General features: G+C 44.1%; 1 protein-coding gene across 1 annotated transcript in view; it reads left to right on the top strand.

Annotated features, from left to right (window-relative positions):
* LOC126485098 (glucosidase 2 subunit beta) overlaps positions 1 to 24,228 on the top strand; it is a 191,098-nt gene that overhangs the window by 91,987 nt on the left and 74,883 nt on the right. The window contains exon 6 of the mRNA XM_050108718.1: positions 11,997 to 12,161. Within this exon, the coding sequence (XP_049964675.1) occupies positions 11,997 to 12,161 (165 nt within the window). The remainder of the gene's footprint in view (positions 1 to 11,996; positions 12,162 to 24,228) is intronic.

Genomic DNA, 24,228 nt, shown 5'->3' with positions numbered 1-24,228 from the left:
ACCATCCTATGGACAGTCGAAGCTCATTTTTCTCTGACAGGTGAGGTGAACACACAGAATTTTGAGTGTGGGGATCTTCACCTCAAGTCACTATGCATGAAGTTCCTCTGTACAGCGAACATGTCACCGTGTGGTGTGGCTTCATGGCTACATTCATCATTGGCCCATTCTTTTTTGAGCAGGTTGGCGCTCAAGGACCAAAGATGTGTTGTGTGACTGGTCAGAGTTACTGTGATATGCTTTGTCAGCATGTCATACCTGCACTACAGGAGGGAGATGCATTGAACTCGACAGTTTTCATGCAAGGTGGGGCCCCATCACACATCGCTTGTGAAGTTCACCTGCTTCTCCGAAACACACTTGCAAGTGATCAAATTATCAGCTGATGGTTTCCAAATGATTGGCCGGCACAGTCATCTGATCTCACTCCTTGTGATTTCTGGTTGTAGGGCTACCTGAAGGACAGGGTTTACCAGGGGATCATTCACACAGGTTCTGATCTGAAGCACAGCATATCAAGAGAGATAGCCAGCATACCTATGGACATGCTTCATTCTGCTGTGCAGAATGCAATCCTGCACTTTCAGATTCTTCTGGACACTGATGGTTGCCATATTGAGCCCCTTTTATCGAAGTAATCATACTGGCATGTAATGGCATGATGTACCGTAGCAGCACATTAAAAGTGTTAAATTTGAATTGATTCTGCATTATTTTTCTTCCCCATGTCCTTGACATTAATTCTACCAAGTTTGGTCCTCGTGCAGTAGATAGTATTTTCTTGCAGCCCTGTGAGTGAGGGTTTTGTGGGCATCTCCTCGCTTTCATACAGTCTTTCATACATTTTAGATAAAATGTTGGGATGCCCTGTCTGGTCATTTTAAGCAGGAGGACGGCGTTCCTCAATGGAACATCTTAAATGTAACGGTGTTCACCATAGCAATCAGCAGTAGTAGTGTTCACCATAGCGGTCAACAGCAATACATCACTCATAGAGTCCCCTATAGTTTCCTTGTTTGTGGTCAACTTCTCCGTCGTCTTTGCATCCTCCAACATTGCTGCAGCTTCTCAGCAACGGCATTTAACGATCGGATGGTTGAAGAAAACTAGTCTCCTTTGAATTTACCTGTTTTAAAACGTCAGGGGGGTGTTACTGTTCTTACTTTTAAGGAGAAAGTGAAACAGGTGGGGCCTCACTTTTGATGAAAGGTTAACATGGCTGCCACACGTTAAAGAGCTAATAATGAGATACCCCCCCCACCCCACCCCACCCTCTTTGGGAGGTTCATGCTGGACTACCATGGGGCCCCAGCCTTTGCTGCATAGATTCCTTTCCATGCTGCATGTCTATCCTCTTGCTGATCTATTTCCCCTCCCTTGGGGAGCATGTGTCGGATGATTTTTGGAAATATGTTCTGCATTTTCAGTGGCAAACATCGAAACAGTCTCACCACTGTTCCTCATTCATTTTTTCTTTCTTGATTTTTCTTCTACTGTCCTTCCTCCACTTTGGCATATGTGGTCCCTCTTTCTTCTTCTTCTTCTTCTTCTTCTTCTTCTTCTTCCCTGTGCACTCCTGAAGGCCAGCCCATGCATCTGAAGTGTAAAAGGTGATTGGGTAATGCTTAATTCCCAACCCCAATTTGACAGGTAGGGTTCGCATGTACCCGCTGGTACAGGCCAGGCACAGGGAAGGGTGATTGCCTGAGCTGCTACCTTCCCAAATTGCCAGTTGGTCCCTCTGTCAGCTGTTCAGGAGGTGTGATCTTAGTTGGAAGGAGTGCGCCATCGGAGAAACTGACAATTGTGGGGAATTTTTTCTCAATAAGCCAATCATCTTCGCACTCAATGTCTATAAAACATAAATGGAATGAGGGTAAAAATTCAAAGACCCTACCAGCTGCGCTGCAGTTCCTCACGGTTTCACATACTGAAGGCTGTCAGTCCTTCAGTATGATAAATCTGTTTATTATACAGAAAGATGTGGTTGCAGTTGCTGGCTCTGTGAAATTCTTCTCTTGTTTATGCAATGGCACTTTGGTTTTGGAGACTACTTCTGATTCTCAAGCACAACTATTGCTTGCAGCTTAACTCCTCCATGGCTATCCTTTTGCTGTGGAGGCCCATCAAACGCTGAAGTCTTCCTGTGGTGTTATTTACACTAGACTGCTCGGTGGTCTGACCGAGGCAGAAATCCAAATGTACCTCCCTGATCAGGGTGTCATTGCAGTCCAGTGGGTGATGTAAAAAGTAAGTGTCCCCTTAGTGACCACATGCACTGTCTTTCTCACTTTTGATAGTGGTTCTTCCGTCAAAGATCAAAGCAGGTGATGAAGTTATCACAGTCAGACCATGTATTGCAACCCCGATGCGCTGTTACCAGAGTCATCATTACAAGTACACTCCAGAATCGTGTCGGCACCCAGCCAAATGTGTAACCTGTGGTAGGGATGCTCACAAGGGCAATTGTCCACCTTCTTCTCCGCACTGCATCAACTGCATTGGCGACCATGCAACCTCCTCCTGTGATTATCCCGTATATCTCAATGAGCAGGCTGTCCAGGAGATCTGAGTGAAGGAAAAAGTTCCTTACCCAGTCACTCGCAAGTTGTTTGCTAGACAAAAACCCTGCATTCAACAGTCTGTCATTTATAGTTCTGTTCTTGTCTCACTCCATGAAGAACATGGGCACACAGATATTCAACCTCAAATTTAGCGCTGTGGTTGTGAATGTGCAACAAGCCATCAAACTCTCGCCTCAAAGAGCGAAGCCACCTACTACACAACCGGCAGGTCGGAAAGGACACAAGGAGCACTCCTGTGAAGACTTCCTACGTCCCTCCAGCCAGCCAACACCTGAGTCTTCCACTGCTAACTGGAAAGGGTCCAAGAAGTAAAAAAAAAGGGTTAATGGTGTTTTCCTTAGTCTACTCGAAGGTCTTCTTCGACATGTCGCCGTGTGATATCCTCGTTCAGCCGACCTTTGTATCATGCCTCCCCCCCCCCCCCCCCCCCCTCCTCCGGGGGCTCACCACTCTTTGGTGAGTTCGTGCTTGGCTACCATGGGGCCCCAGCCTTTGCAGCATCTTTTCCCTCCTGTGCTGCATGTCTATCCTCTTGCTATTCCTTTTCCCCTCCCTTGGGGAACATGTCTGGGGTGTTATTGGGGGTGTTCTGCATTGTCGGTCGCTGATGTAGGAACAGTCTCACCATTGTTTTTCACTCCCTTCTCCTTTCTTTTTTTCCCTTCTGCTCTCATTCCTCCACTTCGGTGTTTGATGTTCCTCTTTTTCTTCTTCCTCCCTGTATGCTACTGGAGGCCGGCCCATACAACTTGGTAATGCATATTTCCCAGCCCCAGGTCGACAGGTAGGGTTCACACATACCCCCTGGTACAGGCCTGGCGCAGGGAGGGGTGATTGCCTGAGCTACAACCTTCCCAAATTGCCGATTGTTCCCCCTGTCAGGTGTTTGGGAGGTGTGAACAATTACCTAAGGCGAGTGTGCCTCCTTGTGAAGGAGGCCCCCAGTTGGAAGGAGCGTGCCATTGAAGACACTGGCAATCATGGGGGATTTCCTCGCAATGAGTAGAACATCTTCACAATCAAAGTCTACAAAACATAAACATAACGAGGCTAATGATTCAAAGACCCTTCCCACTGTACCACGGTTCTTTGTGGTCTCATGTTCTGAAGACAGTCAGGCCTTCACCATGGTAGATCCATTTATTATTCAGAAATGTGTTTATGCAGTTGCCGGCCCCGTGAAATCCTGCTCTCCTTTACAGTATGGCACTTGTCTTTTGGAGACTACTTCTGATTCTCGAGCACAACTGCTTGCTTTCTCGCTTCTCCATGGCTACCCTGTTCATGTCGATGCCCATAAAACTGTGAATTTTTCCCATGGTATAATTTACACCAGGCTGCTTGATGGTCTAACACAGGCTGAAATCCAATCTTACTCTCTGATCAGAGTATCGTTGCCGTCCACTGTGTAATGAATAAGGTAGATTCCTCCTTAGTGCCTACCCGCACTCCTTTTCTCACCTTTGATAGGGTAGTTCTTCCATCCAAGATCAAAGTAGGTCATGACGCGATCACAGTCCAGCCGTACAGTCTGAACCCGATGCGCTGCTTCCGGCGTCATCGTTTCAACCACACTAAAATGTCTTGTCAACCTGTGGTAGGGATGCATATGAGGGCAATTGTCTGCCGCTTCCTCCCCTCTGTATCAACTGCAACGGCGTCCATGCCACCTCCGCTTGTAAGTGCCCAATGTATTTTGATGAGCGGGCTGTCCAAGAGATCCAATTAAAGGACAAAGTGCCTTTCCCGATTGCTCGCGAGTTACTGGCTTGTAGCAGACCCTACATTCTCCTGTCTGGCACCTATAGTTCTGTTCGTGTTACCCCTTGCTCCATGAAGGACAGGTCCACGCAGACATGACCTCCAATTCAGCTCTGAGGTTGTTAAATCGCCCAGTGTCAAGGTAACATCGCCATCCCCCTGTCCAGCTGTGCAGCAAGCAGTCAAACTCTCACCTCAAGGGGCGAAGCCACTAGCTACGCAAGCAGTAGGCCAGAAAGGTCGGAAGTAGTACTCCTGTGAAGACTTCCTCCATCCCTGCAGCCAAACAATACTCAAGTCTTCCTCTAACCAACAAGGCTCGAAGAAGTCCACCAAAGGCAAACGGTCTTCTCCTTTGCCAACGCGAAGATCCTCTTCAAGTTGTTGCCACATAGTACCTTAGCCCGGCCGGCCTCTGTGTCACTGGTGCGCACCACCAACGACCACCACACAAGCAAGCCGACACAACTGTGGACCGCATGGAGCAGGATCCTGCTTCAGTGCCCTGTATTAGTGACTCTTCACTGGTTGTCACTCGGCCGCTGCCGAGGTGACACCCCTACATCTCTTCCTCACCGTGATTCACCTCCAGTGGAATGTTCTTGGCCTTCAGTCCCACAAAGAGGATTTACGGTTGCTTTTAGCACCATGGCGTCCTCTTGTACTCTGCCTTCAGGAAACGAAATTGCGCCAGCATGAGTTTTGAGCTTTCACATTTCTTACCGATTCGTTTTGACTTTACCCCTGAGGTTGACATTCCATCTCATGGGGGCATCATGCTGCTCATATGGGATGACATTCATAGCCAACCCATCTCCCTGACTACCAATCTTCAAGCTGTTGCAGTTCGCCTTTTTCTTCCCCACCTGACTTTTCTCCTCTGTACTACGCATATATGTCCCTTCCTCATTCGCTGTCACCAGGGCAGACTTCCTTCAACTTATTGGGAGCTACCTCCCCCATTTTTTGCTACTCTTTGACTTTAATGCACATCGTCCCCTTTGTAATTCTCCCAGGACCTGTCAGAGAGGTGCCCTCTTGGCTGACATTCTTAACCGACTTCACCTATTCTGTCTTAACACTGGACCACCCACGTTCCTTTCCGACTCCACACACACCTATTCCCAATTGGACATATCCTTCTGCACTGCCCAGTTTGCTCATCGTCTTGAGTGGTCCATTCTTTCTGACACCTACTCGAGCGACCGTTTCCTGTATGCTATCTGTTTGCTGATTCCTACCCCATCTGTGTGCACGTCCACATGGCAACTTACTAAGGCTAACTGGCAGCTTTACTCCTCCTTGGCGACCTTCGAAGAACAAGATTTCCCCAGTTGTGATGACCAGGTGGAATATCTCACAAATGTTATCCTTACTGCTGCAGAACATTCCATTCCTTGCATTTCCTCTTTACCACATCGTGTCCCAGTCCCTTGCCACCAAGGCATCCAGTGACGCAGTTCGCAATGGAGACATGCTCCCTGCGTTTTTAACCACCACCCTATGATGGCAAACTGTATTCGTTATAAACAGATGCGTGCAAAGTGTCGTCGTGTTCTTTGGGATAGCAAAAGAGATAGGTAGATTTCATTCACTAGTTCTTCTAACAGTTCCGTTCCTTCCTCTGTTGTGTGGCCAACCTCTGATGGCTCTCTGGCCATCTGGCCTGACAATAGCAGACGGTGTCGTCGTGGACCCTAATGTTATCTACAACACCTTGGGCTGCCATTTTGTGGAAGTTTTGAGCTCTTCCTACTATCACCCTGCCTTCCTCCATCAGAAACAACCGGAGGAGGCTCAGGTAATACCATTCTCTTCTCAGAATCACGAGTGCTACAATGCCACCTTTACTATGAGGGAGATAGATCATGCTCTTGCTTCATCTCGGTCCTATGCCCCAGGACTAGACTATGTTCGCATTAAGATGCTGCGGCACCTTTCTCTTGTGGGCAAGCACTTTTTGCCTCATATGTGTGATCTCATCAGGGTAGAGGGAAAATTTCCCAGATGCTGGTGTGAATCCACTGTCATACCCACACCTAAGGCTGGTAAGGACAAACACCTTCCTTCTAGCTATCACCCAATTTCTCTCACCAGCTGTGTTTGCAAGGCAATGGAACGTATGATTCTTGCCCAGCCGGTATGACAGCTGGAGTCTCGCAATTTACTAACCATTGCACAGTGTGGATTTCGAGTGTGCCATTCTGCAGTTGACCATCTCGTCACTTTGTCCACCCATGTCATGAATGGTTTTGTGCGGAAATCCCAGACTGTGGACATGTTTTTCGGTTTGGAGAAGGCCTACAACACCTGCTGGAGGACTGGTATCCTCCGTACTCTCTACACATGAGCCTTCTGTGACCGCATGGCCGGTTTCCTTCAGGAATTTTTAAAAGACCATGCCTTGTAGGACACATTTATCCAGGAAAAATGTGTGTCAGGGTTCCGTCCTGCGCATCATCCTCTTTGCTATCCCCATTAACCCTATAATGCCAGGTCTCTCGCTGGGCATCTCCGGCTCCCTTACCATTGATGATTTTGCCATCTGTTGCAGTTCTCCAGAGACTTGTGTGAATGAGCAACATCTTCAGCGATGTCTTGATCGTCTTTACCCATGGAGCATCGACAGTGGCTTTTGTTTTTCCACTGACAAAAACTGTTTGTATGAATTTCTGTTGGCACAATTTGTTTCTTCCACCATCATTACATCATGGGCCGGTTGCTCTTCCATTCATTGAAACTACAAAATTCCTGAGGCTCATGCTTGATAGGAAACTCTCTTGGTCTTCCCACGTCTTACCTGGTAGCCCCCTGTACACAGTCCCTCAATGTCCTGTGTGTTCTCAGCGGTACTTCCTAGGGAACAGATCGAACCACTCTCCTTCGTTTGTACTGGTCCGTTGTCCATTTGAAACTGGACTATTGATGTTTAGTTTACACATTACGATGTCCATCCCTCTTACGCCATCTCAATACTATCCACCATTGTGGTGTCTGTTTGGCGACTGGCGCCCTTTACACTAGCCTGGTTGAGAGTCTGTATGCAGAAGCTGCCGAATTACTGCTGTCGTACCGCCATGACTTTCTCCTCAGCAGATGTGCATGCGATTTGTGTGCCATGTATGGCCACACATCTTATGTGTCCTTCTTCAATGACTCCTTTGATCATAAGTATAGGGTGCATCATCTTTTCTTTTGCCACCTGGAGTTCGCTTTCGACTCTTGCTCTGGCAGCTACCTGCCACTTTCCCAATTCATGTGAACCCTTTACCACCTTGGCTTTGTCTGGTGGTACGTGTCCACCTTGGCCTTCATTCTCTTTGTAAGGCCACTACTCCAGCCTCGCTCTGTCGCCTTCAGTTTCATGACCTTCGCATGGAACTTCGTGATAGTACTCTTGTGTACACTGATGCTCTCAGTTTCAGCATGGTGTCAGGTGTGTCTTTATCATTGGCACCAACGTTTTTCCATATCAGCTTCTGGAACACTGCTCAGTATTTGCAGCAAAGCTCTTTGCCCTGTACCAGGCCACACAGTACATCCGGCGACACAGGCTCTTCAATTGCATCATCTTCTCTGACTCTCTCATTGCCTTTTAAAGCCTCTGTGTGCTGTACACAGTCCATTCCTTAGTGCAATGGGTCTAGGAAAGCTGTAACCTGACCTCTTTTGATGGAGCCACTGTGATGTTTATGTGGATTCCTGAGCATGTTGGTCTGACAGGAAACGAGGCTGCTGACACTGCTGCCAAGGCTGCAATCCTCATACCTCAGCGCCCTAGTTCTTACATTCCCTCTGATGATCTCTGTGTTGCCGTCTGTCAGCATATGGTGTAACTTTGGCATCTATACTGGTCCTCCCTTTGTCTGAACAATCGCCAGTTAATTAAGCCTCTCCCAGCAGCTCAGACAAGTTCCTCTCAGCTCTCTCACCATGAGGAGACCAATATCGCTAGGTTGCATTTTGTGCACTGTCTTTTTAGCCATTTGTTTTTTAAGTGCCACTCCCCCACCATTTTGTGCTCATTGCATTCAACCTCTGATGGTCCGCCATTTCCTGACAGAATGCCCTATTTTTAACCATTTATGTTCTTGTTTGTTTGCCGTCTGAGTTATCAGCCATTTTTGTGAACAATGTGCGGACTGTTGACCACGTTTTACTTTTTGTCCATCATGGCAGGATGGTGAAGGACATTTAATTTTTAGCTCAGGACATCCATTTCTCTATGGCATGTTTTATAGACATGTCTCCACGTCCGTGTTTTTAGCTGTCTTCTCTTCTGTCCATTGAGATTAGCTTGTAGTTGCTCTTAACTCCTCTCCATGTCTCCGTGTTCTACAATTCTGACATGGACGTGTATGACCCTAGTTGTTTTTTTGTGCCCTATGAGAAAACAAACAATAATAATGGGATGCCTCAAGACTTTAACCGTCTTTAAATGCATCAGTCAGGTTTTGAGGGGCCAACATTACCTGTCTGCTCCAACGCTATAAAGCCTTCATGCAACACGGATGCCAGTTGATGGATCAGCAAGCCCTTTGTACCTCAAAATGCTCAATGTGATTTACTGCAGGGGCATTAGGCTGTCATCAAGGATGTGTTGCACGAGTCCAGTTGCTAGCTTGTGTCCAAGACTTGTGAGCGTATGTTCAACATATTCTCCTCATGGTACACCAAACATATGTGGCTTTTTCTTTTCCTAATCGCCAGCATCCATCTCCATTGTTGGTGGGAGGCTCAGTGGATGGAAGTGAATAATAATGAGCTGCATTCAGTGTGACATTGTCTTACCTCATTCCAACAATGATGTGCCAAAGTAGTCGTCCTTATAAGTCTTAACAGAGGAACATTGCCCATTGACACATGACTTTGTCTTAAGTCGCGAGGAGCCCCCAGTGTGTCACAGGTGTGGAAATACAGCTGTTGACATTGTGTGTTTTAATTGAATGTGTTTTATATGATGACATGAGTGCAGATCTGGGTCTCCCACAGTACCTGCCCTCTATTTCAGCTGATAATGAGGCAACTGTGATTTGTGTTTTAAGATTTTGTGGGAGGCCAGGACTTATTCACAGAATGTTGGGTGTAAGATTTTAATGTGTTGCGGAGTGGCTTGGTCACCAAATATTTCTTATTAGTCACCCAGCCATAGTCATTTGCCTCCTTTTTAAATGTAACTATGTCTATATTGTTATCCTATCCTTGATTTTGTATAGTTATTCTACTTTGTTTTGTCATTCTGTTGTAGTTGGTCCTTTATGAATCTCTCAATGTCGTGGGTGTATTTTCAGTATTTGTGTGAAGATGCAATTTGGTTTTAAAATTTGTCATTTTTCAATAGAGAGCACTGATGAAATTGCTGTTTAGTGTCCCTAAAACATGAATCATCATCATCATCAAACTCTGGAACTGTTTCGTTAATGCTTTGGGAGTTGGTCACCAGGATTTTTTTCTGTTTCATCTATGAGGACCATTACCTTGCACTTGACACTAATACTTTTGGGCGCCCTGCAACTATATTATCTGCCCTTTTCTCTTTTTAAACAATCCTTGTTCACCCTAAAGCGAGCAATGCCTGAAGCTTTCAATTACTACCAAAGCAGAATATTGTCAAATGATCTTTCAGAAAACCCAAAGAAATTCTGGTCATATATAAAGGTTGTTAGTGGCATCAATAGTTACTGTCCAGTCCGTAGTGAATAAGACAGGAACTGAAAGGGAGGGTAGCAAAGCAAAAGCTGAAGTGCGTAACTCAGTTTTCAAATGTTCCTTTACAAAGGAAAAAACCAGGAGAATTGCCACAATTTAATCCTCTTACCAATGAAAAGATGAGTGAAATAAGTATTGGTGTCACCGGTGTTGAGAAACAGATGAAATAATTAAAATTGAACAAAGCTCCAGCGGCTGATGGAATTCCTATCAGATTCTCTGCTGAATATAAGGCTGAGTTAGTCCCTCTTCTAACTATAATCTATCGTAGATCCCTTGATCGAAAAACTATGCTCAGTTCTTGGAAAAAAGCACAGGTAACACTCGTCTACAAGAAGGGTAGTACAAGTGATCCCCAAAACTACTGTCCAATATCCTTGACGCTGCAGAGTGAAAATCTCATTCGGGATCCTTGACATTGCTTTGCTGTAGAATCTTAGAAATATTATGAGTTCAAACACAATGGGGTATCTTGAACAGAATGACCTCCTCAAGGCCAGTTACCTTGGATTTAGAAAACATCGATCACGTGAAACCCAACTCGCACTTTTCTCACATGACACACTGAAAGCTTTGGATCAGGGCTTTCAGGTAGATGGAGTATGTGTTGGTTGCTGAAAATAATTTGACTCAGTACCACACCTACACTTATTGTCATAAGTATGATCATATGAGGTATCAGGTGATATTTGTAACTGGATTGAGGACTTTTTGGTAGGGAGGACGCAACATGTTATCTTGGATGGAGAGTCATTGTCAGATGTATAAGTATCTTCAGGTGTACCACAGGGAAGTGTGTTGATACCCTTACTGTTCATGTATATTAATGATCTTGCAGATAATGTTGATAGCAACTTTTTTCAGATTACACAGTTATGTGTAGGGAAGTACTATCTCAAAGAAGCACCACATATATTTAATCAGGTGTTTATAAGATTTCAAAGTGGCGTGAAGATTGGCATCTTGCTTTAAATGTTCAGAAATGTAAAACTGAGCTCTTCACAAAATGAAAAAACATAATATTCAATGATTATAATATCAGTGAGTCGCAGCTGGAATTGGCCAGCTAATACAGATACCTGGGTGTAACACTTTGTAGGGATATGAAATGGAATGAACACATAGGCTCAGTTGTGGCTAAAGCCAGAGGTAGACTCCAGTTTATTGGATAAATGCAATCAGTCAACAAAGCAGATTGCTTACAAATCACTTGTATGACCAATTCTGATACATTGTTACAGTGTGAGGAACCTGTACCAGATAGGACGAACAGTAAGACTGAATGTATACAGAGAAGAGAAGTGTGAATGGTTATAGGTTTGTTTGAGCCTTGGAAGGGAGTCTCAGAGATGTTGAAGAAACTGAACTGGCAGACTCTTGAAGATAAACTATCCTAAGAAGGCCTACTTAAAAAGTTTCAAGAACCGGCTTTGAATGATGATCCTACGAATATACAACCACCACCTACTTATCACTCACATAGGGATCATGATAATAGGGTGAGATTAATTAGAGCACATGAAGAGGCGTTTAAGCAATCATTCTTCCAGCACTTAATATATAAATGGAACGGGAAGAAACCCTAATAATCGGTACAATGAGACATACCCTCTGCCATGAGCATCATAGTGGTTTGCTGAGTATAGATGTCGATGTAGTTATCATATCTGCATGAAAAAAATGAAAAAAAAAGAAAAAGTTTGAGAAGATGTTTGTAGTGGTTAACTGGTGTGGGAAATGTGTTCTTGAAACACAAGATGTTGATAAACTACAATGCCAAAAGAAGAAATTAGTTAAGCAAGAAATTTAAGGAATATACAGAATTAGAATAGCTATGCACCTACATACAGATGTTGTAAATAATAAATTTGTCAGAATTGTAATAAATTTAAAAGCAATAATATTTTAAAACCTTTACTTTATTAAAATCATTTGTTTTAGTTGTTCTTTGACACCCAGCAAGAAATGGATTGGGATGAGTTCCTTGCAACTGGTTGGCCTAGAATGAGACCATTGTTGCTAATGAACAGCGGTATGTTCAAGCCACCAACAGCAGAATCACCAGATTCATCTGACACACATGAAGAAATAGAAACTTTATCACAGGTAGGCAAATACAGCAAAATTCTTTGTACATTATTATATGTCTGAAATGATTTATTGTTGCTATTTATAATATTTTCTTCAGTAGCTTCAGTTGGAGATACTATGGAAACGTAAATCATCATGAAAAAGTTGGAGTAAAAGTTCCAAGTGTTGATGTTTCAAGATGAGTCAGTGTTACTTCCTCCCACACACTTGTTGCTTAATGACTCTTGCCATTATACTAGAGAACTTTGGTCCTATTTGGAGGAGTGCTTACAGAATTCTTCCCATGAACCATCTGTGAATACAATAGAAATTAGAAAATAACAACATACCCTTCGCCACAAACTGTATGATGGCTTCTGGAGAAGAAATACAGATTTTCATAAATTACCAACAATCACATTCATTTTTACTTTTCTTGGATTTTAGGAATGTAATAGTGTCAAATTTATCATTGTATTTGCCTGGTGATGAATAGACCTTTCTTGTTGACAGCCTGAGAAGAGTAGACTGGTTTGCACCCACTGTGGGTACAGGGAGGGGGAAGGAGGGTAGAATAGGCCCAAGGTACTCCTGCGTGTCGTAAGAGGCGACTAAAATGAGTCTCACATGTTTCGGCTTTTACATGGTGGTCTTCTGTCAGGTTTGACCTCCATCTTTCTAAATTTTCCTGAAGAGCAATCCTGTTGGGGAAGGGCACCTTTGCGCATTGAGATTTTTAGCCCACTTTCTTGTCATCACATTGCAGTCCTGCTCATTCTCCATCTCTTGGGTGAGGACACCTTCCTGGGTGCGTTTGCCACCATGCACAATGCAGTTTCGCTTTTTGCACTGACGATGACCACGGAATTCTTTGCATCTCATGTCCAGCACGGTAGCCAGTCCGTTGGGGTGGGGCCGCCATGTACCCTGTTGGTTGTAGCCCCCTGACAACACAGGGATTGCTCTGCTGATGTATGCACCGTTAACTTCCCATGTATGCCATGGAGTAGATGCCCATCACCCTGGAACATTTGGACCCCGGCAATGGCCATCCTGCTAGGTGGCCCTTGCTGAGGCTGGGTGGCGCCTGTGGGGAGAGCCCCTGGTCAAAGTGGATGGCATCAGGGCGGATGACATGCCATGAAGCGTAGTACGTCTTCTCTTGTTGGTGGTCCGCCGCCAGCAGTCTCGAAGCAGGAAAAGTCTAACTTCAGTACGAAGAAATCTGACCCCAAATCGTTCCCCTCCCTGGCCACACATTTTGAGGAATGCCAAGGTAAGGATGGCAGAGAAGCTTATTCGCCCTACAAGAATTGATAGGGAATCTTTCATGTCCATGAAACCTCAGTTTTTTGTGGAGCATTTGGAGGACAAGTTTGGGGAGATGGAGGGCTTATCCAAAATGTGCTCTGGGTTACTCTTGATAAAAACAGCATCCTCTGCCCTGTCACGGGCATTACTCGCTTGTGACAAGTTGGGGGATGTTTCTGTTACCATCACACCCCATAAGAGCTTCAATATGGTCCAGAGTATCATATTCCACAGGGACCTTCTTTTGCAGTCTGACAATGAGTGGCATGCCAATTTAGAGCGCCGAGGTATTCGTTTCATCCAGCACATCCGTCAGGGTCTGAGGGATAATTAGGTTGTCACCAAGTGCCTTCATCTTCGCCTTCAAGGGCGACACATTGCCCAAGAAGGTCAAGGTGATGGTCTACCGCTGTGATGTCAAGCCATATATACCTCCCCCTATGCGGTGCTTAGAGTGCTGGAAGTTTGGCCATTTGTTTTCTCGCTGTACTTCCAGCATCACATGTCAAGATTGTGGACGACCATCACATCCCAATACTCCATGTGCCCCACCTCCCATCTGTGTCAACTGCAGAGAGCATCATTCACCTTGCTTGCCAGACTGTAGGATTTTATGGAAAAAGAGGAAACTCGTGGAATAGAAGACCCTGGACCGACTGACCTACACTGAGACTAAGAGGAAATTTGAGCACCTACATCCTTTGGCTATGACCTCCTCTTACACCGCCCTACGAGAATAGTAGTCGCCCCATCAGTTCCATGCATCCCTGTCACCTCTCAGAAGCAGAAGACTACACCTGATCCCTTGATTGGGGGGGGGGGGGGGGAGGAGCGGGGCGGGTGGGGGGGGGGGGGAAGGCGGGGGGTACTTCCCTCTCTGTTACTCTTGCACCACCTACTTAAGGAGCAACACCCCCTCAACCATCAGGGATATCAGTCCCCACTTCTCAGCCGGAGAAGCGTAACTCTTCTTCGGCTCCTCTTGCTAGGAAGAGGTCACTCCCTTCCCAGGTTTCTGCTAGTGGGAAAGATGACACCTGCCAGTGGTTAAAGAGCCCGAAAGCAGCCAGTCATAGGGCTTTATGCTCATCCTTAGTCTCGGACACTGAATCAGTTAAGTCTTCCCAGCCAGGAAACCAAAGGAGAAGCAGGAGAAATCAAAAAAGTAGGTCCCCAATACCAAGGGAATTGCATTGGCACCCACAACACCACTACCTACAAGCTCTGCGTCTGCGGATGAGGTAAAGATTCTGGCGTCCGCTGAGGACCTGTATCTCGCCGGTTGCTCAGACACAATGGATATAGATAGACTGCTGATGCAAAAAGTCAGTGGCAGCAGGTGACACTGAGGCGTAAACTGTCTCATTAAATGTGCCATGCCTTCCCAGTCTCACGATGACATCGTCCAGTGGAATTGCGGCGGTTTTTTCCGCTGCCTGTGTGAGCTATGGCAACTGTTAAGCTTTACACATCTGCTTTCTGCATTGCCCTCCAGGAAACCTGGTTCCTGGCTATGTGGACCCCTGCCCTCTGTGACTATAAGGGATAGTACAGGAACCATAGTGACTATAATTGTGTGTCAGGTGGAGTTTGCGTTTATATCCTAAACTCAGTCTGTAGTGAAACTGTGCCCCTTCAAACTCCTCTTGAGGCTGTGGCTGTCAGAATAAGGATGCCACAGGAAATAACTGTCTGCAATGTATATCTTCCTCCAGATGGTGCATCCCTGAATGTATTACCTGCACTGATTGATCAACTCCCTTACTTTTGGGAGATTTTAACGCTCATATCCCCCTTGTGGGGTGGCCCCATGCTTACTGGCTGAGGCCCACATCTTATAACTTAACTGTCTTAGTTTGACCTTTTGTCTCTTAAATACTGGGACTGCCACACATTTCAGTGTGGCTCATGGTAGTTACTCAGCCATTGATTTATCAATTTGCAGACCATGACTTCTCACATCTATCCACTGGAGAGCACATGACGACCTGTGTGGTAGTGACCACTTCCCCATCTTCCTGTCACTGCCCCAGCGTCAGGTCCATGGATGCCTGCCTAGATGGGCTTTAAACCAGGCTGGGGAACTTTCACTCTGCTGTCACTGTTGAATCTCCCCCACACAGTAACATCGATATGATGATTGAGCAGGTGACTACAACTATTGTTTCTGTGGCAGAAAACACTCTCCCTTGCTCTTTAGGGTGCCCCCGGCGAAAGGCAGTTCCTTGGTGGTCACCGGAAGTCACTGGAGCAGTTAAGGAGTGTCAGTGAGCTCTACAGCAGCATAAGTGGCACCCTTCCCTGGAGCACCTCGTAGCCTTTAAATGGTTCCGTGCCCATGTTCGCCAACTTGTCAAACAACGGAAGCAGGAGTGTTGGGAGAAATATGTCTTGACCATTGTATGCCGTGCGTCACCTACCCAAGTCAGGGTAAAGATCAAACGTGTTTTCGGGTACCATATCCCAACAGATGTTCCCAGTGTTAACATAAATGTCGTGTTATCTACTGATGCAAATGCGATTGCTGAGCACTTCGCTGTGCACTATGCTCAAGCCTCTGCATTGGAGAATTAGCCTCCAGCTTTATGCACTCTCAAGTGGCGGCTGGAAGGGAAAGTCCTCTTGTTCACTACATGCCACAGTGAATCCTATAACGCTCCCTTTACAGAGTGGAAGCTCCTCAGTGCCCTTGCCCATTGCCCCGACACAGGTCCTGGACCAGATCGGATCCACAGTCAGATGATTAAACATCTCTCATGTGATGTCAAGCGACATCTCCTTGTAATCTTCAACCGGATCTGGTGCAATGGCATTTTTCCATCGCAATGATGGGAGAGCACCATCATTCTGGCGCTCAAACCCAGTAAAAACTCGCTTAATGTGGATAGCTATCGGCCCATCAACCTCACCAACATTTTTTGTAAGCTGCTGTAATGTATGGTGTGTCGGCAGTTGGGGTGGGTCCTGGAGTCATGTGGTCTACTAGCTATATGTCAGGATGGCTTTCGCCGGGGTCGCTCTATCACTGATAATCATGTGTCCCTCATGTCTGCCATCTGAACAGACTTTTCCAGACACCATCACCTGGTTTCTGTCTTGTTTGATTTACGAAAAGCGTATGACACGACCTGACGACATGATATCCTTGCCACATTATACGAATGAGGTCTCCGAGGCCCGCTCCCGATTTTTATTCAAAATTTCCTGTTGCTTTGTACTTCCTATGCCCAAGTTGGTGCCTCCCATATTTCCCGCCGATATCCTGCAGAACGAGGTCCCGCAGGGCTCTGTATTGAGTGTCTCTCTATTTTTAGTGGCCATTAATGGTCTAGCAGCAGCTGTAGGGCCATCCATCTCACCTTCTCTGTTTGCAGACGACTTCTGCATTTTGTACTGCTTCACCAGTACTGGTGTTGCTGAGTGGCACCTACAGGGAGCCATCCATAAGGCACAGCCGTGGGCTCTAGCCCACGGTTTCCAGTTTTTGGCTGCAAAGTCATGTCTTATGCACTTCTGTTGGTGTCCTACCGTTCATCCGGAACCGGAACTTTACCTTAATGATGATCCAGTCATTGTAGTGGAGACATATCAATTCTTAGGACTTACCTTCATCAGCTTAAGCAGAATTGCTGGCAACACCTCAAAGCCCTCTGCTGCCTGAGCAACACCAACTGGGGTGCAGATCGCTCTACGCTGCTGCATCTCTACAGAGCCCTTGTTCAATCCTGCCTTGACTATGGGAGCCTGGTTTATGGTTTGGCGGCGCCCTCAGTGTTGCGATTACTCGACCCAGTGCACCACTGTGGCATTCGCCTAGCGACAGGAGCTTTTAGGACGAATCCGGTGACCAGTGTCCTGGTGGAGGTTAGGTGAGCACAACTGCTGGCCAGTTATGTTGCGCACATTCGTAGTTCTCCTGCACATCTGAATCACTGTCTTCATTTCCCACCCACGGCAGTTCATCTGCCACATCGACGGCCTAGGTCAGGGTTTCCAATTGCACTTCGTGTCTAATCCCTTCTTTCTGAACTAGAGTCCTTGCCTTTACCACCTATTCTTGGGGTCCATTCACGTACACCTCCTTCGTGTATACCTAGGCTGCGGCTTCACCTGGACCTTTCACTTGGCCCTGAGGACTCAGTTAACCCCTCAGCTCTCCGCTGCCACTTCCTCTCGATTCTTGACCTGCACCATGGCCATGAAGTGGTTTACACCGACGGCTCGATGGCTGATGGTCACGTCAGCTTGATGTATGTCCATGTAGGACATACTGAACAGCATTGCTTGCCTGATAGGACTCTGTGGTTCTCTGCCCGCTCCACATTTGCCTCCCTTGGGTGACACACGGCTATCTCCTGCGCCGTGATGACCCAACTCAGTGTCAGTCCGGCACCCGGCTGATAGTGGCCCCTATCTGACAGTGACCCCTATCTTGGCGAATTGTCCTTCTTTGGCTGCGCTGCGATGGACTCTTCAGTTACCGGACTCGTTGCCATGAATTTTAGCTGACAATGCCTCATCGGCTAATTTAGTTTTACATTTTATACTTGACCGTGGGTTTCATCATTCTATGTAAGTTTTAGCACACATCCTCTGTCCCTTTGTGTTCTCCACTCTAATGCTTTTAGGGTGGATTTTTTAAATGTGTCACAGAGTGTCTGGCTTTTCCTTTTTATTCTTGTGGTCGGCCAGCCACGCTCGTCTGCTCTCCTGTTTTTACCCCTTCTATCTGTTTCTTGCTTCTCTCTGTGGTTTTCTTTTCCTGCTTTGTCCATAGTAGTGTTGGTTGTCCTTTTGTCGTTCTTCTGGTTCTTCCTTTCTCCTGTCATTGTGCTGTACGTCTCCTTTCTTTTCTTCTTTCCTTTGTGTAATTGTTTTACCAGGAACAAGGGACCAATGACCTCGCAGTTTCCCCCCCCCCCCCCCCCCCCCCCCCCCCCTCTTTTAAACCAACCAACCAACCAACTGGTTTGCCGATAGTAATACTCAGCTGTTGTGACTTTTATCAGTTGTAACCACATGTAAACGTCTTTCAGCCACTTCCTTAAAGCGTATTTCGTTGCAGAATAATAAATCACTCCTGTAGTAGCTTGAAAGGTTTAACTCTCTTGAATTGTAATAGTCTTTATTTATTTTATTGCAGTTGCTGTATGCTTGCAGGATATATGCACAGGAGAAAAAACTTTTGTTGGTGGATTTAGTTTCCTACAAACCTACTTTGCTTTTCCATATGATCACTGTTTGCTTTTCTATGTATTTTTCGTGCCGGCAGGTGTGGATGTGTGTGATGTCTTTAGGTTAGTTAGGTTTAAGTATTTCTAAGTTCAAGGGGGACTGATGACCACGGATGTTAAGTCCCATAGTGCTCAGAGCCATTTGAACCATTTTTTGCATTTTTTGTAATATTGCGAAGTCCTGCCTAGGAACTGAATCAGTTGACAACAACGGTCTTGAGTTTCTTGTCACCCTTCAAGCCATTGTCAGCCAAGCCAGTGTTTTCAGTGACGGGTCGTGCGTGATGACTGTAGAATGGGTAGTTGAAAACTTCCGTGGTAGCCATCATAGTTTGACAAGTAAGGAGGTTACTCTCTCTCTCTCTCTCTCTCTCTCTCTCTCTCTCTCTCTCTATCTATCTATCTCTCTCTCACTCACTCTCATTGCCAGCTGTTATTTTGATTCCACATTGATATAGGATGTTTCATCTCTTCACCTGTGAGAAAGTGGGAAAAAAATCCTCCCCATCTTGTCGACAGGGGTTTAAAAATGCTTATCTGCTTGACATTCTTTGCTTTTTGTTTTGCGCACTAACTATATTTGGTACCTCTATTGCATACAATTTGCAATACCTGAGGTTTTGTGTAAGAGTTGTGTAGAGAGCAATGTGTTAAACATGAGGAAATTGCCAGAGCACCAGTGATGAATTATGAATGAAAACTCAGTTTTTGGCCCACTTGTTGAACAAATACGCTGACCTGGGTACTGCACATGGCTTTCAAAGCCATTGTTCACTTTCATCTACAGTCAAACTACTGAATCAAAACGATAACTTTTATGGCTGCATAAGCAATCAGTAAACGTCTCTGCTCTTTTATATATGTATTTATCTCTTTCTTTCTTTATTTTTTTACACGTCAAGTTCTGTAGGACCAAATTGAGGGGCAAATCTCAAAGGTCATGGAACGTGTCAGTACATGAAGTCACAACTTAAAAGGAATAACAGATAAAAATAAATGTTTATGGACCAGGGTGTCTACGACCCGGGGCAACCGGGAGATCCGGGAAAAACCCGGGAATTTTTTCATCCTGGAGAAAACCGGGAAAAACCTGGAAATCTTTTTGAGTTCCAGGAATTTTTCATTGTTTTAGTTTTCAGTTAGATTTTTGTGATTTTGACTGGTAAGAACAAATACTCTAACAAAAAAATTTACTGTATTCTGCTTCTGCAGAATAATACTGCAGCAACAAAACATGAACGAGAGAAAAAAAAACGAAAATAAAACTTAAGTCGCAAAGAAAATGCGCCATGTACAACAACAAAGCACAGTGCTCATACAAGCGTCTGCCAACAGCAAACTGTGTCAAAGCCTTCAGGAAGACTGTGCAGTGCTTCTTAACAACAAATTGCCTCCAGTGAGCGTGACGTGACAGTTTTTTTTTTTACATTAGATTCGTTTTAATGCAAGATCTTTTAATGTTTCACACGGACAAACATGCGGGCTTCCTGCGTCATCGTAGCTGTGCAAGTGCAGTGACGCCTGTTATCTGGTGCTCTCGGACAACTGCTGAAACGTACCTTTCAAATAGGTCACGGAAAAATATTGTGAATATTGCTTTGAAAAGCGTTACTGTCAAAGTAAATTTCCTTTTATGTAAGATAAACTATGTGAGAGAGTGTACGACGATTTTCTTAAACCACAGAGCGTTTGACTCTCATTTAAAAATCAGCTCTTTGGGTACGACCATATGAAAAATTTCGAGCCCAGAAGATCAGACATTTACGTCGTTATTAAAAAAATTTACTGGCACATTTATGTGATGTATGACGCGCAAAAAAGATCAACAATGTATGTGGAAGCTTAGCTTCTCTTGCAGCTTATTAATCTTAGAGACCAATATTATATTTGATAGCTTTGCTTTTCTTGTAGCAACAATTGTACATTAATTTAAGCCAGCAATTTTTCTTATTTGTGTGTTCACGCTACTTAAGAGTGATCTTGCTGTTGGCTGACTACATCACGTGTCAAATGCTGTCATCAGCTGGCGAGATCAGGTGACATGAGCTGTGACTGACTTACAAAAGCGCGTCACAATCTCGATTTTAATGCTTCAGAAAGTAACATGCGGTGTTTGGTGGAATTCGAATTTATACCTTCGTAACACGGAACTATGCAGTGTATATGTTGCTGCACATCAAAGAGCTTTCCAAAACGTGTTTTTTCCCCTGAGTTTCATTTTCTAAAGTGCCGGGAAATTCTACGCCGGTGTATAAAACCGTAAACCATAAAAGGATTGATAAGTGCCGAGAAAAAGTGTACTGTCACTTAACACGGAAAAAAGTGTATTTTCACCTGGGAGAAAGTGTATTTTCAACTGGGAAATCCGGGAAAAATCCGAGAATTATTTTTCCTTGTCCATGTAGACACCCTGATGAACCCAAAAAAAGTCAAGCCATAAGTTTAAGTAAACACAATTAAAATACAAGACTCAGCTTAATTTTTCAAGGAACTGTGCGACAGAATAGAGGGAGTGACCTATGAGGAAACTCTTCAACTTCAATTTGAAAGAATGTGGATTACTGCTAAGATTTTTTGATTCTTGTGGTAGCTTATTGAAAATGGATGCAGCAGTATACTGCACATCTTTCTGCGCAAGAGTTAAGAATGTCCGGTCCAAATGCAGGTTTGATTTCTGCCTATTATTGACTGAGTGAAAGTTGCTTATTCTTGGGAATAAGCTAATATTGTTAACAAGAAATGATAGCAAGGAATATGTATATTGAGAGGCCAATGTCAGAATACCCAGACTCGTGAACAGGGGTTGACAAGAGGTTCGTGAACTTCACCACTTATTGCCCGAACTGCCTATTTCTGAGCCAAAAACATCTTTTTAGAATGGGAAGAGTTACCACAAAATATAATACCATACGACATAAAGGAATGAAAATAAGCAAAGTAGACTAATTTTCGTGTTGGACGATCACTTACATCAGACCCATTTGAATAGTAAAAATGGCAGCATTAAGTCTTTGAACAAGATCCTGAACACGGGCTGTCCATGACAGTTTACTCTTTATCTGAACACCTAGAAATTTGAACTGTTCAGTTTTACTAATCATATGCCCATTCCGTGAAGTTAAAATGTCAGGTTTTGTTGAATTTTGTGTTAGAAACTGTAAAAACTGAGTCTTACTGTGATTTAGTGTTAGTTTATTTTCTACAAGCCACGAACTTATGTCATGAATTGCACTATTTGAAACCAACCCAATGTTGCACACAACATCCTTTATTACCAAGCTAGTGTCATCAGCAAACAGAAATATTTTAGAGGCCAATGTCAAAATACCCAGGCTCGTGAACAGGGGTTTTGGAGTTACCTGTAATACTAGAGGGCACATCATTTATATAAATAAGGAACAGGAATGGCCCCAACACTGTTCCCTGGGGAACCCCCCATTTGACCGTACCCCACTCAAACCCCACATCACAGCCATTCTCAACACCGTCAATAATGAGCTTTTAATTTGCCAGCAGTGGTCAGAAAATTATTGTTAAGTGGTGTACATATATCTGATTTATCAGTAAGAGAAATATTTTTACTACGAACTGACTTTATATCGTTGACCTTGTACTGCTGACCAGACACTTCCTTCACAACTGACCGTATCTTTTCAATTTTATCCTGTGAATTAGCTATTCTATTTGCATACCACACTCTTCTTGCCTTCCTAATAACATTTTTAAGCACCTTACAGTACTGTTTATAATGGGCTACTGTAGTTTGTGACTACTTCTAACATTTTGATATAATTCCCACTTTGTTCTACATGATATCCTTAAGCCACTAGTTAGCCACCCAGGCTGTATTTTAGTGTTAGTACTCTGTTTAGAATGTTCTAATGGGGAAAGCAACTCTCAAAGAGCATGAGATGTGTGTTAAGGAAACCATTATATTTGTCATCTATGTTATTGGCACTATAAGTACATTGCCACACACTATTGCTGTTGGATTAGCTTTGCTATGAAGTTTGTAATTATATGTGACATTTGTACAAAAGCCTTTTAGCGTTAAAATTTGTGCATCATGATCTGAAAGGCCATTTACCCTTTTTCTAACAGAATGGCCATTTAGTAATGAAGAATGAATAAAAATATTGCCTATGGTTCTGCTATTGTTCCCCTGCACCCTAGTTGGTAAAAACATAATCTGCTTCAGATCATATGGATTTAAAAGATCTACCAACATCCTTTTTCTTGCACCATCATATACAAAAGTAATATTGAAGTCACCACATATAACTAATTTCTGGTACCTTCTATAAAGTGAATCAAGAACACTCTCTAGCTTGAGCAGAAATGCAACATCATTTAAATATAAGAAAATAGTCCTTACTTTGTGAATATGCCTCATAAGATATTATGTGAGTAGTACCAGAGACATTGTAGCTATTATTTGAGCATGAAATGTACATTTCTTCACAACAGTAATGCTCAGTGAACCTGCGTAATGATTTCTTGATTGCTTTACTTTCACCATATGAAGGCTGTTTGAGCATTTCAAATTCCACATTTAATGCTTTTTTTTTTTTTTTTTTTCCTTCAAATTCTTCCTACAAGGAGGGGGGGGGGGGGGGGGGGGGGGGGGGTTCGCAGAGTGCATCTACCCCAGCTCACATGTTGAGGGAATCATTACCTACAAACTTCATCCCTCTGCACTTCCTTCAGCTGTGCTCGTCCTGCATCTTCTTTTATTGATATGTTCAGTTCACTGTTATCTTTATTACACCAGAACATTCCGGGACTCAGAAATAAAGTTGATGAACTACTCATTTGTATTCATAAAATGAATTCATCTAACCAAATTGGCATAATCTGCCTCTCTGAACATCAAGTGACTACTGGTATAGATATGTTAGACATTTCAGGATTTAAGCTAGCTTCCTACTTCTGCAGAGTAGATATGGATGGAGGAGGAGTTGCCACATTTATTAAAAACTTCCATAAATTCAGGAACATTGACATTAATAAATTCTGTTTAGAGCAGCATCTGGAAGCATGTGCAACAGAAGTTGAGTTCCATAACAGATCCTATATAATAGTAACTATTTACTGAGCACCTGCAAGAAATTATAATCTATTTATAAATCATCTAGAAGCTCTTTGGGTTATTTAACAGGAAGAAACAAAGAAATTTTGATTGCTGGTGACTTTAATACAGATTTTCTAATGCAATCTTCCAGTAAACATTTACAGCAGTTAGTAATGTTGTCTTTCAATCTAACTCTCACTATAAACTTTCCAACTAGGATCACTAAATCCTCAAGGACAGCCATTGATAACGTTCTTATAGACAAATCAAAGGAATAAAACCTGTACTAAATGGACTATCAGATCATGACATGCAGCTCCTTGTTTTAGATGTAAATTCTAAGCAGATTATCAAGACTGCTAAATCTGAGTACAGGAGAGCAGTCAATCAACCAAAAATTGAGTGTTTTAGAAAACTGCTCAAAGATATGAACTGGAAAGATGTTTATAGTGCTCATGACATGAATGAAATGTATAACACATTCATG

Source organism: Schistocerca serialis, chromosome 6 (genome assembly GCF_023864345.2).
Source record: "Schistocerca serialis cubense isolate TAMUIC-IGC-003099 chromosome 6, iqSchSeri2.2, whole genome shotgun sequence".
Classification (NCBI taxonomy): domain Eukaryota; kingdom Metazoa; phylum Arthropoda; class Insecta; order Orthoptera; family Acrididae; genus Schistocerca; species Schistocerca serialis.
Note: the sequence above shows the minus strand (reverse complement) of the source record. Positions and strands in the feature narration are given on the sequence as shown.